This window comes from Pteropus vampyrus, unplaced genomic scaffold (genome assembly GCF_000151845.1).
Source record: "Pteropus vampyrus isolate Shadow unplaced genomic scaffold, Pvam_2.0 Scaffold225, whole genome shotgun sequence".
In the NCBI taxonomy this organism is placed as follows: domain Eukaryota; kingdom Metazoa; phylum Chordata; class Mammalia; order Chiroptera; family Pteropodidae; genus Pteropus; species Pteropus vampyrus.
In genome coordinates, this window is record NW_011889006.1 from 411131 (window position 1) to 427204 (window position 16074).

General features: G+C 39.2%; 1 protein-coding gene across 1 annotated transcript; it reads left to right on the plus strand.

The window, feature by feature from the left end:
* Window positions 1-4612: 4612 nt before the first annotated feature.
* On the plus strand, window positions 4613-7678 carry LOC105301039 (HLA class II histocompatibility antigen, DP beta 1 chain). The gene is given in 6 exon segments (XM_023538497.1): window positions 4613-4630; window positions 4967-5007; window positions 5009-5208; window positions 5971-6252; window positions 6762-6872; window positions 7665-7678. Coding segments are annotated over 6 exon segments (666 nt in total).
* Window positions 7679-16074: the final 8396 nt, after the last annotated feature.

The following is a 16074-nucleotide window of genomic DNA, read 5'->3' on the forward strand; positions in this document are numbered from 1 at the left end:
CAGGTCACACGGCTGGTCTGTGGGCATCCTTATTGTGTTGCCCATATTGCTTTCCTTATATTCTATAGTAATTACATATTCTTAATATGGTCTGTTCTGAAACAATGATTTATATTACAAAAGAAGTTTTTAAGTTTTACTCTAGAAAGTTCAGACATTTTCAAGAGTTTTACAAACTCTAATATTTTTCACATGCATGCACCAAAAAAAAAGCAGTTTTGAGGGATCCTTGGGTGAAATTTATCTGCTTTGCAAGTAAGATTTTATTAAGGGGAAAAAAGTCAACTGCTTTTTAAAGAAAAAATTCAAACCACTATTCGGAAATGTGCCTTGGCTGAAAAACAGGTGGGAAAACCTATTAGCAGAACAGGAAACAGAATTAGACATGGGGGAGTAGAGCAGAGAGGGCAGGAAGAAGACACTTGTCACAGAGACTCCAAACTGGATAGTCAGGAACTCAGAGGCTGAGGCGCAGGGCATAGGGCAAGAAGATAGGCTCAGAAGATCAGAGAAAATTTAAATGCTTCTGGAACCCTTGTAGCTTAAAAGTTGAATGGGTTCCCTGAGGCACCTGAGGTTAGCTCCACTCCGCCTGAGCTACCAGTTGTGAAGCTTCAAGTTGGGGCATGTAAAGCACTGAGGAAAGACAGGGACTCTGACCAGATCACCCAAAGCAACTATGGCCGTCTCTGCAGTGACAGATACAATAGCCAGACCCCCTCACACTCTCCTCCACCTGCTGCTGCTGGACCTTCAAGGTTCCTTGACATCCATCAGGGAGGTTTCTGAGCAGCAGGAAGGGCAGGCAGAGGAGCTTCATCTAGAGGCTGGGTTCCCTGAACTCAACCCTGAGCTGACACAGTGACATACTCTTCAAATTTCTTCTGCAGCTGTGCAGTGTTGCTCTCATTTCTGGGTTTTGAAAAGTTTCATGATAAATTCAATGTAGAGTTTCCACTTATGATACATGTTAAGTCATGTAGAGAAGCTGCAATTTAAAGACTCTTTCAATAGACAACCCCCAAATAAATTCCAGGCAGCCAGTCATTTATAATGAATTCTCTCTGATAACAAAACCAGACAAAGACAACACAAGAAAAGAAAACTGTAGACCAATATCCATGATGAACAGATATTCAAAATTCTCAAATAAAGTACAATCAAACCAAATTCAACCGCATATTAAAAAGATCATACATCATGACCAAGTGGGATTTATTCTTGGGATGCAAGGATGGTAGGCAAAACAATCAATGTGATAAAATACACTAATGAAATAAAAGAAAACCACATGATCATCTCAATAGACACAGAAAAAACGCATTTAAAAGAGTTCAACATCCATTTATGATTAAAACTCTCAATGAAGTAAGTATAAAGGGAACTTACTTTAACACAGTAAAGGTCATATATGAAAAGCGCACAGCCTACTTAATCAATGGAGAAAAACTGAAAGCTTTCCCTCTAAGATCTGGTACAAGGCAAAAATGCTCACTCTTGCCTTTTTTTTTTTTTTCAACATAGTTATGGAAGTTCTACCCAGAGCAATTCGACAAGAAAAAGAAATAAAGGCATGTAAGTAAAAAAAGAAGTAAAATTATTTCTATAAAATTTAAAATATAAATTTAACCAAAGAGGTAAAAGACTTATACACTGAAAATTATAAAACATGATCACATATGTATAAAACCCTAAGGACTCAGAAAAAAATTAGAACTAATCAAATTTAGCAAAGTTTCAGGATATAAAATCAACATACAAAAATCAATCACCATTCTATACATAAACAGCAAACTATTTAAAAAGTTCAGAAAACAATCACATTCACAATAGCAATAAAACATATAAAATGCTTAGAGATAAATTTAACCGAAGAACTAGTAACATTAAAATGTCCACACAACCCAAAGTGATCTACAGATTCCATGCCATCTCCTTCAAAATTCCAATGAAATTTTTTACAGAAATAGAACAAACCAATCATAAAATTCATATGGAACCACAAAAGACCTTGAATAGCCAAAGTAGTCTTGAACAAGAACAATACTTGCAAATACTTGTGAACCGTATATATGATAAGAGGTTAATATCCAAAATATATAAAGATCTCAGAAAATTCAATAACAAAAAAATGATTAAAAATCATCAAAGGACCTGAGTAGATATCTTCCAAAGAAGAAATACAAATGGCCAATAGGTATATGAAAAGGTGCTCAACTTTACTAATCACCGTGGAAATGAAAATCAAAACCACAACATGATATCACCTCACACCTGTTAGAATGGTTATTATAAAAAGACAGAAGGTAATAAATGTTTGATGATAATGTAGAGAAAAGGGAACTTTTATACGCTGTTGGTGGAAATGTAAATTGGAACAGCTGTTAGGGAAAACAGTGTGGAGAGTCCTCAAAATATTAAAAATAGAATTACCATATAATCCAGCAATTTCACTTCTGGGTATATAGTCAAAGGAAATGAAATCTGGATCTTGAAGAGATATCTGCACTTTCATGCTCATTTCAGCATTATTCACATAGCCACTATATAAATACAACTTAAATGTCCATAGAATAATGAATGAATAAAGAAAATATGGTGTATGTACACAATGGAATATTATTTGGCCTCTAAAAGAAAAAAGAAGAAATCTTGCCATTTGTGATAAGAATGAATAGAAAGGATGAAGAAGCAGGAGAGGAAACTGGTTAGGTAAACAGGAGTCAGATCGTAAAAAGCCTTGCTTATCTTATTAGAAAGACTGGACATCATACAGAGGCAATAGGCGACTTTAAGCATTTCAGGACAGATAGATGAACTAGAAGAGACAAAATGGAGGCAGGGAGAAGAGTTAAGGGACCACTGAATTAATCCACGTTAGGAATGATGGCAGTCTGCATTAACTACTACAGTGGACAAAAGGGACAGGAAGCAAAATAACAGGTCTTGTTATCTGATCATAAGTAGTAAATGAGGAAGAGAATGAGTTCTGGGTGACTGAAAATTCTTAGCTAGAGGATGGGTGACTAATAATACCATTCACCAAGTATTTGGGAGGAAAAGCAGCTGAGGCTCCTATGGGATGTCCAGCTGGAGGTGTCCGGTGACCATGTGGACAGACATGTGTAGAACTAAGATAAGTGGACAGGGGTGGAAGTATACCCATATGAGCTACTTATTTTGGTTGATATTTAAGGAATTATGTGAGTGAAATAACCCCTGTTGAGGATGTCCAGAAGTGTGTCATGAGGACAGTCATGAGGACACACTACATTTGAGGGGAGTGTGCACAGATCATGAGACACAGTAGATATTTGCTTTTGTCAGGGCAGTTTCAGAAGAGTGGGGGGTTGGGAAGTGCACACTTTAAATTGTGTGAGTTTGAGAAAGGAAGGTCAGGGAGGAAGTAGACCTGGCAGATGTTCAATACTTTTGAGGGGCTTGAAAGTGAATGAACCTGAGAGGTGGGCAGTAACCAGGCAAGAATGTAGTGTGGAAAGAATATTATCACTCTGTTCTCACTCCACTTTCATGAATAAAAGCCTATATGTGATCATAGCCATTGTAAACTGAACTCTTACTTCATTGTAAGCCTAATGTCATATTTTACCCTCTTGATCTCAGTTAACCCACACAATGTTGTCAGAAAAATATCATTGTCCCTATTTCAGTATTGAGGACACTGTATCTCATTGAGGTCACACAGTTAATAAGTCATTGAGATACAAGAGGAACGAGGTTCTCTCTCCCCAGAGTCCATGATCTTAAACATTATACTTACTGCCTCTCAGTGCTATATACAGAAAGAGGCAGTCTTTCCTCTCCCTGTATCCTGTAGACTTGGCTTTATAATCTCTCTCATATCCTTAATTCTAGTCTATGCCCTCATCACTTCTTGCCTGTTGTCATAAAAATACCCAATTCTTTCCTCACACTTCCTCCAGAACAACCTTCCTAACACAAAGATCAGGTGAAATCACTCACCGGTTTATAATAATCTGTCCCCTATAGGAAAAATCCCCAAACTCATTAGCTCTGCACAGACAGCTAGCAGGCATTACTGCCTGCCTGTCCTCATGTCCTGTCACCTCAGCCACCCACTTTTCCCTTTCCTGGTGCTCCTACTGTTCTCTGGGCACTTCTGCCAGAGAGCTCTTTCTCGTCTGCTCCCTTGGTAAGATTCTGTTCCTCTTTAGACCCCAAAGGGAATGTCAGCTCTCTCGGAAGCCCTCATCTCTTCCTCTGCCTCCAACTCTCAGCAAATTTAAGACACTCTTCCTGTGCTTCTGCACCCCTGCTTCTGTCCTCTGAGAACCCACCTTTTACCTCTTCCATGTCATGTTCACCTGCTGGTTTTCCCCTTAGACTTTAAGGTTCTCTGAGGCAGGACTCTTTATTATTAATGCTGGAAAGAACTTCAGAGATTATTTAGTTAAATCTTCCATTCATTGGGTAAGAAGACTTTGAGCCAGGGAGGTTCTATGATTTAAACAAGATCACATGACTGAGGATAAGAAAAATGCATATTTTATAATTTAACAAGTACAGGGACAAAATACCTTTACATCAACAGTATTAAATCATATTTCATTGATTTGTTGATTTACTGAGCATGGCAAAGAGACTGGAGGTGAGGCGAAGACATAGAGATAGAGAAAATACTGAGAACGTGGTGAACACAAAGTTTTTATTTTGGCCATGCTCTAGGTCCTGCATGAGCACTCCTGAACAGAGGGCAGAGTGACCCCTCTGACTTCTATAACTGGACACTCAGCTGGAAAGTAAATGGGGACTCAGGATAAAAGAGGCAAAAAACAGGAAATACAGGGCCCTGGATGCAGCCACTCAACTTCACAGTGAAGGCCCTACACGGGGAAATGGGTAGAGTGCCTTGTGGGCGCTGGGGCCTCTCCCAGCTCAGCCCTGTCCTGGTCTTTCACTCTCCACAGATTTTTATGTGTACTAGAGGAGGAGTGACTGCTATGAGTTAGATAGGACACGTCTTGTTGCGATACATTTACAACAGAGAAGTGTACATCCAGTTTGACTGTGTCATGGGGGTGTTTGTGGCTGTGACTGAGCTCAGGCGCATAACTGCCAAGAACTGGAACATCCAAAGGGAGTTTCTGGAGCTGAGAAAGAGCGCCGTAGATACGGTGTGTAGACACAACTATGAGTTGGACAAGGGTTTCGCCCTAAAGTGCAGAGGTGAGTAGGTAGGTAGGAACAAGAAGATCCTGGAAGGCAAGTGGTGGGGGTGAGTGCCTGGGCAGCAGAGGAGGAGAGAGGTCTCTTTTCTGTCTCCTAGCCCCAGTGTGTCCCAGGCTGGGTGGCCTGAACCCAAAGGGCTTCATGGTAATGGGACCAGACCACAAGGGAAAAGGCCAGACTCTCTGGTAAGCCAAAAAAGCTAAGAACACTGGATTTGTGGACCTTGCTACAATTTTTTTTTTTTTTTTTTGGTAGAAATGGCCAGGAGACATACAGGTTAAATAAAGAACAAATCAAGGTACTTCATTTCTTCATCTCTTTTTTAATGAGGATATCAGACTGATAGATCAAAGGGATGCTATTGACTGAATATACTCTCATTCCAAGATATTTGGAAGGATTATGCATCCTTTAGAATAAGACAGGAAAATGTAAATTTAGGTAGTTTCATAGCTGGCTCAACATTTCTGTTCAAAAACCGTTAGTTACTAACATACTTTTCTGATGAAAGTGTTCTAGAGTGCCTTGACCCTCTCCTATTCTTCTCTGCTTTTTATTGTGTATGACAACGTCATTCTTGGGACATTTAAATGTTTTATTCTTTTTTTCCTACACTGTTGCTCATTTTCTGTCTCCAAATAGCTTAGTAGATGATATATTCATCTTTAACATCTAGAAGTCAATTTGGCAAGAAAATTGCTAAATGTACTGCATTTGTTGTCTCAGCTGTCATAACAAGATCCTTTTTCTCACTTCCAGTCCAGCCTAAAGTGAACGTCTTCCCCTCCAAGAAGGGGCTCCTGCAGCACCACAACCTGTTTGTCTGCCACGTGACAGATTTCTATCCAGGCAACATTCAAGTTCACTGGTTCCTGAATGGACAGGAGGAAACCACTGGAGTTGTGTCCACCAATCCGATCTATAATGGAGACTGGACCTTCCACCTCCTGGTGATGCTGGAAATGACTCCCCAGCAGGAAAATGTCTATACCTGCCAAGTGGAGCACCCCAGCTTGGACAGTCCTGTCACTGTAGAGTGGAATGAGTCACTCCTTGATGACCCTCTGGGCTCCAGGGTCTGGAGTCTGCTCACTACACATTGGGGTCACACCACCCCGTGTGTCCTCATCAACTCCCTAACTGTCTGGACTGGGAGTAGTGGAGATCTGCCGATTCTAACATGTATTTATCCCTGCCCTGGGGGATCCTAAGGAATGTCTCCTTGTCAGAAAATCCCAGAAAAGCAATCACCTTCATAACTGGCCTCAGATGTGGAATCTGGCCTCTCCCTTCAGTCTCCCTTGAGTCTCTTTAGCTTGGACTTAATGGGCTGACCTAAACCCAGCATTTGCCTCCTGTGGACATCACTAGTCTGAGACTCAGAACTTTGGGGTGCTTTCTGCATCTACTCCTTCTATACAGTGACTCCAAGCTTGGCCCCATCCTCTCCCTTTCTCCCCATGGTACACTGGTCAAGCTCCAGGTGTCACACAAGGCCAAAGTTTGCAGCACATGGGGGTAAGACTGACCCTGGGGTCTTTTCTTCCCAGAGGGACAGTTGGATTCTGCCCAGAGCAAGATGCTGACTGGAACCGGGGGCTTTGTGCTGGGGCTCGTCGCCCTCATGGTGAGCTTCACCCTCCATTTTAGAGGCCAAGGAGGTAAGAAACTTTTGGAAAGTGGTTGATATTGCCTTTCTGCTGTTTCATTCTCCTATTCTTCCATGGTGAAATTGAGACAGAAGAGCAAAATGACAGAGCAAATGAGGCCACAGAAATCAGATTCTGATAAGGTAATGACAGCCCTGTAGGGAGGAAGATGTATAGACTGAGATCTTGGCCCTGTAAGACACCTGAGAATAGTCACCCTATTCTTCAGGGTGTTCTTTTAAGCCTGGCATAGGCTTATATCTACAAATTGGGTCCTGCTTTGATACTCAGTGACATGAGAATGAGATTCAGTTGTTTGTATAATTTTCTAAGGTGTTGTTGCTCTTTACTCTCTCAATTACTGAATTCATCTTCCCTTTTACTTTCATTTCAGGACAACAAGGACCTCAGCCAATAGGTGGTATTTCTGCTTCCTTCTTCCTTCTTGGGGTGCTATTTGTTTCATTGCAACATGAGTTTGGGAGCATTTAATGAGTACTCTGTGTTCAGGATATATCATAGGAAGTGCTCTGAGGATGAAGAGAAACTCTCAGAGTCTGTCCTTCCTTTTCAAGTTAAGCCAGTTGCCCTCAACTCTTGGTCCCATTTTCATCTTCGGGTGGGTATAAGCAATGAGCATTACTTTGCCCCATTGCTGAAGAAAAGTCCAGAAACTGTCTTCCATTTTTCATCAGGCCAACACTCAGCCTCCCTTTATTTCTTTCTCTCCTGGGACCCTCGAGGGAAAGAAAATGTAGCCTCTGAGCTTGCATTGTTTTTAATTCTTCTTCTTCTTCTTCACAGGGCTCCTGAACTGATCTTAAACATCACATGTAGCTTTGGAATGAGTAATTCTGATACTTCTGTTGCCCAGCAACCTCCCACCTCCAAAAAGGATGTTATGACTGAATTGTGGCCCTGAAACCAGTTTGAGTCTCTACATTTTTATTCAATGTACTTCCTCTTTCTCAAGTTTTCCAGTCTATGGAGTCCCCTTTTCTGAGGAATATAAACCACCTAAATTCAATATTATGATCCTCCTTTCCTCTTGAGGAAGGATATGGTCATGTGGCCATGTTTATGCCTGAAGGATTTGGTGACCATTGGGTCCAGTGAAGAGCCTGGAGATATCATTGTTATTTTACCCAGGCATGGAGAAATAAACTTCTTGATGATGATCAATTCTTATTATTGAATAGGAGGGTAACTGATAATGGACCTCTGAAAATTTGTTTTGTTTCATTGTAGGTGTCCAAATTCATGTTGTGCTCTTACCAGTGAGGAGTGGAACCATTACTCCTAGTAAACCCAGATGGAACCAACACTGAGCCTGAATTTGCCACTGAAATTCATATAGGACAGATAAAGCATGTCAATGATTAAGAATATGCTTTCCAAGAGTAAAAACCAACACAAGCTCAGATTTATAAATAACAGGTATAAGAGCATAACTTAGTCCTCTTCCTATATTATTGTTCACTTCAACTTATAAAGGTAGACTTATCACAACTCTACATTCACCACCTCACCCTAATCTCCCTCCCTTCTGAGTCATTCAGTGGAAAGTGCTTCCCCAGTTTCAAAGGGGCCAAAGATATGTGTATATCAGTTTTTTTCAGACATAGGTCTGCTTTTAGAATACAGTTTATTATGATTTTTGTAAATCATTTTAAATGATGTTTAAAAACAAGAAAGAAGTTATATTTGCTTCAGTCATTTCATGATATGGTGTGTCACCTAAGCATAAATTCTATACAACAGTGATCAGAAAAATTTCTAATTCTTACAATATTTATAGATTAATATCAATTGTCAAAAACAGCAAGACCTTAACCAAACTTAAAGAGTTTTCCTTTTCTATCTGATCTGGCATGTCACTATGGAAAATCATTTTAGTGAAATACGTTTATAAATTAATTATAACTAGAAGTTGGTTTGGGGTGATTTTAAATATTATGAGATACCAGTCCCAAATAAGGGGCTGTGTCAGAGGTCTCCAAGACCACCCTAGGTTGGATGATTCACTAAGACTCACAGACCTCATCATATAGTTGTACTCATGGCTCTGATCAAAAAGAGATAAGGTGAAATTAGCAAAGTGAAAAGGTCTATGGGGCAAAGCCCAGAGAAACCAGGCGTAAGCTTCCAAGGGTCTCTCCTATTGGAGCCACAGGACACACTTAACTCCTCTAGCAACGAGTTGTGACAACACTCATGAAATATTGCCTGCCAGGAAGGCTCAAAGAAGACTCAGAACTCACAGTTTTTACTGGGGGCTGGTCACATAGGCACCTTCTGCCTGGCACATACCAAAATTCCAAACTCCTGGAAGGAAAGCAAGTGTCAGCATAAACCATTTTGTTTGTACAAATTGTTTAGGCACATTCTTATCACTTTGGGGAATGATGGGCACTCCCATGAAATCCAAGCTCCTAAATGCCATCCAGGGGCCAACCTTGTAAGCAGGCCTTTCAAAGGATAGCAGTGAGACCTGCTTTTCTGCACAGGGGAAAACCATCCATTTTGTTGGCAATTTTCAAGATAACACAAGTATCTATTTTTATCAAAAGAAGTCATATTTTTATCCAGAAAACACTCTTAAATCCTAGTTTTCTAGAAATACTGGTTATTGCAGAAGACAGAGCTAAATTCATATAATAATTTTCATTATTATTATTATGTGAAATCATTATTACAAATGTTCTATGAATCCTATTAGCATTTAAGCAGATTTTGAAAAGCTGAAGTCACAAACCAAAGATGCAAACGGAAATACTCTCTCATATGAAATTTTTGTTTTTTACTCACTGCCATGAAAAATCACACACACTTTCTATTCTATGAAGTTTCTGGTTGAGAATAGAAGGAATCCACCTCTCAGTGCCCCAAAAGGAAAAGAGAAGTGCAATCCGATATATCCATTGTCAATCATCTTGGTAAAAAGAAAGAGGCAGGCAGTCTACTTTGTGGCCATCTCATTGTCTGTATTGCCCAAGATAAGAGAGGCGTCAGTATTTGGGATTTTGAGAAGAAACAAACAAACTTCGTCAGCAGAGAACTGAGAAACCAGTGCTTATAATCCCTGATAGTTAATTTAATATTATCTTGAGTAATAATTAAAAGGGACTTAGTTTTTAAAAATCATTTTGACTGTTATCTTGGAGTCTTGAACATTTTACCTTCTGCTTATAAAGCAGAACCAATAGATTGATTTAAGTTTGATAAGGAGGAGGTCCCCCTGATTTTCTCTTTGGCCATGAATTCCTCCTAACGTGGTGTCATTAGAGTACAGTCATAAAGCTGTATGTTGACTCAGAAATCTAACCACTGAGTCAGATTTTGAAGTTTGCCCTCTGGAGGGTAGAGGATTATCATACGGAAACTTGGTAGGTAAATGATCTAGCAACTCTTTCCTTTCCCTTTTTTATTAAACTACTGTAGAGAATTAAAACTGTGGAGCGTTTTTAATTCTCATCAGAAGTTTTCTAAGATTTCAAGGAAAAAAAAACAGATAACCCATTGTTAAGAATCTGAATTTAAAATGGTGTTCTTTAAAGCTGGAGGATATTAAATAGGATCCTACTCCACCTAGAGGCCAACAGTGGAATCTAGCCTTAGAACAAGAAAGGGAATTCATTAACAATTTTAGGCATACAAAAGGACAGGAGTCAAAACAAATATGGCCAAATGTAGAGGCTTTGGCAGCACCAGTGCTTCTGTGGTTTGACTATGCATTTAAAAGCAGCTATGAAAATATACTATTCATTGTTCTGTGGCCAAATAAACCCTAAGATATATTTTTAAATAATTGAATATAAAGAAAGCCTACCAACACAAGGCAAACCTTCAACATCATCGACCTTGGAAAAAAGAGGGTCTACGGAAGCAGAGAGTCCAAGAATCTGTAAATTGAGTGTGAACATCAGAGAACGTTTGGAGGAGGGCTATCCAATAGAACTTTCTGCTCTGATGGAAATGTTCTATATCTGATCTGTCCAGTTGAGTAGCCACTAGCTACATATGACTCTTACCCACTGACAACATTAGTGGCTAGTACAGCTAAAGGCCTGAAATTTTTGTTTAATTTTAAATTATTTAAATTTAAATTATTATAGCTACACACGACTAGCAGCTACCATAGTGGAGAGGCAGAGTAGAGTTTACAGTCTTTCTCCGAAAAAAAAAAATGTAAGCTCTCTCTGAGTAGCTTTTATTGGAAGCAGAAACGTCTACAGGAGAAACTGCTAGCAAATTGAAGCCAGGGAGGATGAAGACATGGTGTCTTGTCTGACCATGGCTCATTAGATTTGAGAATATCAGAATCCCAAAAACATGATAAGCCTGCTACTAAGTTAATAAAATTACAAAAGAGGTTAAAGAAGCATCAAAAACAGTTCAATTCTAACAAATAGAGGAGCTATGGGCTGTAGAAATAATCTTGGCAAACCCTCAACTTATGCAGTTTTAAAGTGCCTGAAACCAGTTTGAGTCTCTACATTTTTATTCAATGTACTTCCTCTTTCTCAAGTTTTCCAGTCTATGGAGTCCCCTTTTCTGAGGAATATAAACCACCTAAATTCAATATTATGATCCTCCTTTCCTCTTGAGGAAGGATATGGTCATGTGGCCATGTTTATGCCTGAAGGATTTGGTGACCATTGGGTCCAGTGAAGAGCCTGGAGATATCATTGTTATTTTACCCAGGCATGGAGAAATAAACTTCTTGATGATGATCAATTCTTATTATTGAATAGGAGGGTAACTGATAATGGACCTCTGAAAATTTGTTTTGTTTCATTGTAGGTGTCCAAATTCATGTTGTGCTCTTACCAGTGAGGAGTGGAACCATTACTCCTAGTAAACCCAGATGGAACCAACACTGAGCCTGAATTTGCCACTGAAATTCATATAGGACAGATAAAGCATGTCAATGATTAAGAATATGCTTTCCAAGAGTAAAAACCAACACAAGCTCAGATTTATAAATAACAGGTATAAGAGCATAACTTAGTCCTCTTCCTATATTATTGTTCACTTCAACTTATAAAGGTAGACTTATCACAACTCTACATTCACCACCTCACCCTAATCTCCCTCCCTTCTGAGTCATTCAGTGGAAAGTGCTTCCCCAGTTTCAAAGGGGCCAAAGATATGTGTATATCAGTTTTTTTCAGACATAGGTCTGCTTTTAGAATACAGTTTATTATGATTTTTGTAAATCATTTTAAATGATGTTTAAAAACAAGAAAGAAGTTATATTTGCTTCAGTCATTTCATGATATGGTGTGTCACCTAAGCATAAATTCTATACAACAGTGATCAGAAAAATTTCTAATTCTTACAATATTTATAGATTAATATCAATTGTCAAAAACAGCAAGACCTTAACCAAACTTAAAGAGTTTTCCTTTTCTATCTGATCTGGCATGTCACTATGGAAAATCATTTTAGTGAAATACGTTTATAAATTAATTATAACTAGAAGTTGGTTTGGGGTGATTTTAAATATTATGAGATACCAGTCCCAAATAAGGGGCTGTGTCAGAGGTCTCCAAGACCACCCTAGGTTGGATGATTCACTAAGACTCACAGACCTCATCATATAGTTGTACTCATGGCTCTGATCAAAAAGAGATAAGGTGAAATTAGCAAAGTGAAAAGGTCTATGGGGCAAAGCCCAGAGAAACCAGGCGTAAGCTTCCAAGGGTCTCTCCTATTGGAGCCACAGGACACACTTAACTCCTCTAGCAACGAGTTGTGACAACACTCATGAAATATTGCCTGCCAGGAAGGCTCAAAGAAGACTCAGAACTCACAGTTTTTACTGGGGGCTGGTCACATAGGCACCTTCTGCCTGGCACATACCAAAATTCCAAACTCCTGGAAGGAAAGCAAGTGTCAGCATAAACCATTTTGTTTGTACAAATTGTTTAGGCACATTCTTATCACTTTGGGGAATGATGGGCACTCCCATGAAATCCAAGCTCCTAAATGCCATCCAGGGGCCAACCTTGTAAGCAGGCCTTTCAAAGGATAGCAGTGAGACCTGCTTTTCTGCACAGGGGAAAACCATCCATTTTGTTGGCAATTTTCAAGATAACACAAGTATCTATTTTTATCAAAAGAAGTCATATTTTTATCCAGAAAACACTCTTAAATCCTAGTTTTCTAGAAATACTGGTTATTGCAGAAGACAGAGCTAAATTCATATAATAATTTTCATTATTATTATTATGTGAAATCATTATTACAAATGTTCTATGAATCCTATTAGCATTTAAGCAGATTTTGAAAAGCTGAAGTCACAAACCAAAGATGCAAACGGAAATACTCTCTCATATGAAATTTTTGTTTTTTACTCACTGCCATGAAAAATCACACACACTTTCTATTCTATGAAGTTTCTGGTTGAGAATAGAAGGAATCCACCTCTCAGTGCCCCAAAAGGAAAAGAGAAGTGCAATCCGATATATCCATTGTCAATCATCTTGGTAAAAAGAAAGAGGCAGGCAGTCTACTTTGTGGCCATCTCATTGTCTGTATTGCCCAAGATAAGAGAGGCGTCAGTATTTGGGATTTTGAGAAGAAACAAACAAACTTCGTCAGCAGAGAACTGAGAAACCAGTGCTTATAATCCCTGATAGTTAATTTAATATTATCTTGAGTAATAATTAAAAGGGACTTAGTTTTTAAAAATCATTTTGACTGTTATCTTGGAGTCTTGAACATTTTACCTTCTGCTTATAAAGCAGAACCAATAGATTGATTTAAGTTTGATAAGGAGGAGGTCCCCCTGATTTTCTCTTTGGCCATGAATTCCTCCTAACGTGGTGTCATTAGAGTACAGTCATAAAGCTGTATGTTGACTCAGAAATCTAACCACTGAGTCAGATTTTGAAGTTTGCCCTCTGGAGGGTAGAGGATTATCATACGGAAACTTGGTAGGTAAATGATCTAGCAACTCTTTCCTTTCCCTTTTTTATTAAACTACTGTAGAGAATTAAAACTGTGGAGCGTTTTTAATTCTCATCAGAAGTTTTCTAAGATTTCAAGGAAAAAAAAACAGATAACCCATTGTTAAGAATCTGAATTTAAAATGGTGTTCTTTAAAGCTGGAGGATATTAAATAGGATCCTACTCCACCTAGAGGCCAACAGTGGAATCTAGCCTTAGAACAAGAAAGGGAATTCATTAACAATTTTAGGCATACAAAAGGACAGGAGTCAAAACAAATATGGCCAAATGTAGAGGCTTTGGCAGCACCAGTGCTTCTGTGGTTTGACTATGCATTTAAAAGCAGCTATGAAAATATACTATTCATTGTTCTGTGGCCAAATAAACCCTAAGATATATTTTTAAATAATTGAATATAAAGAAAGCCTACCAACACAAGGCAAACCTTCAACATCATCGACCTTGGAAAAAAAGAGGGTCTACGGAAGCAGAGAGTCCAAGAATCTGTAAATTGAGTGTGAACATCAGAGAATGTTTGGAGGAGGGCTGTCCAATAGAACTTTCTGCTCTGATGGAAATGTTCTATATCTGATCTGTCCAGTTGAGTAGCCACTAGCTACATATGACTCTTACCCACTGACAACATTAGTGGCTAGTACAGCTAAAGGTCTGAAATTTTTGTTTAATTTTAAATTATTTAAATTTAAATTATTATAGCTACACACGACTAGCAGCTACCATAGTGGACAGGCAGAGTAGAGTTTACAGTCTTTCTCCGAAAAAAAAAAAATGTAAGCTCTCTCTGAGTAGCTTTTATTGGAAGCAGAAACGTCTACAGGAGAAACTGCTAGCAAATTGAAGCCAGGGAGGATGAAGATATGGTGTCTTGTCTGACCATGGCTCATTAGATTTGAGAATATCAGAATCCCAAAAACATGATAAGCCTGCTACTAAGTTAATAAAATTACAAAAGAGGTTAAAGAAGCATCAAAAACAGTTCAATTCTAACAAATAGAGGAGCTATGGGCTGTAGAAATAATCTTGGCAAACCCTCAACTTATGCAGTTTTAAAGTGCTGGGAATCAAGCCAAACGGAATCACCAAGACAAAGAGCTTATAAATATAAAGAACACATTTCTGTCAGTACATACAGAATGAGGACACTTCAACACACCTACTCCTTCAATTCATCTTTGACTTTAAGTAGCTTTGCTCTAAAGAGCAAACCAGATCCTCTTATAGGACAGCACAAATAGCTCAAATGTCCTCCTTCCAGATCTGTCACAATGTTAGATCTATCTGGAGACACTCTAGGCTCCAATGAAACACTTTGGACAATGGACAATATTGAAGAATTCTTCATGTGAGGAAATTTGAGATACAGGATCAATAGTGATGTTTAATTATGAAAACCTAATCTAATAAGAAGGGTGATTTTGAATGTTGAAGTTTGTGGAGGAGAAAGTATCTAGGGTGATGGGTTGTGATAACATTAAACGAGAAAACCAAAAAAGTTTCTATGGTGATTTCACTTGCCCCGGGTATGACATTTGAATTTATTACTGTAACTCTGGGAAATGGAAATGGAAAAACTCCCACTCTAAACATCTGAAATTCCACTTCACCTTCAAAAAACATAAATAAGAAACAGTGTATATGAAAAAACAATTATGAGGTCAGAAACATGACAGAGGGAAAGATGTCCCCAGATCTCTCCCCTTGAAACAACAATAAGCTGAACATCTAAAACTCAATGAAAAACACCCAAACTGCACAAAAGCACGTCTGAGCATGGGATCTGAGCATAAGAGCTGCCACAGGTAGCTCAGAATCCCAGATGTTGGGCGGTGGACTGGAAGAAACAAAAAAGCTGCCTCTCCGAGCCACTGGAGCTCCCTGTAGGAGGAGAGGGAGGGGAAAAGGTGTGGTGACTTCCCCAAACAGCCCTGCCTGGGAGTGCTGTGAGCTCCACCAACAGACGGCAGTGCCCAGTCATTAGGGCAGACGGTAGAGAAACGGGGATGACAGAAAAGCAGAGACGGCAGAGAACCAACAGTTGATTTTTACCAGTCCTGGTTGCAAAACCGAGGCTGAGCCACAGCCCCTATCCCTCAACGCAGAGGGCCCCTCCTCCCATACCTTCTGAGACAGAATACTGCCGAGCTCCAGGGGAATCTGAGCAAACGCTACCAAAACTGTCGCTAACACTGACAGGAACTGAGACTGAGGGTAGCGAGTGTGATTAAACATCTATAAAAAA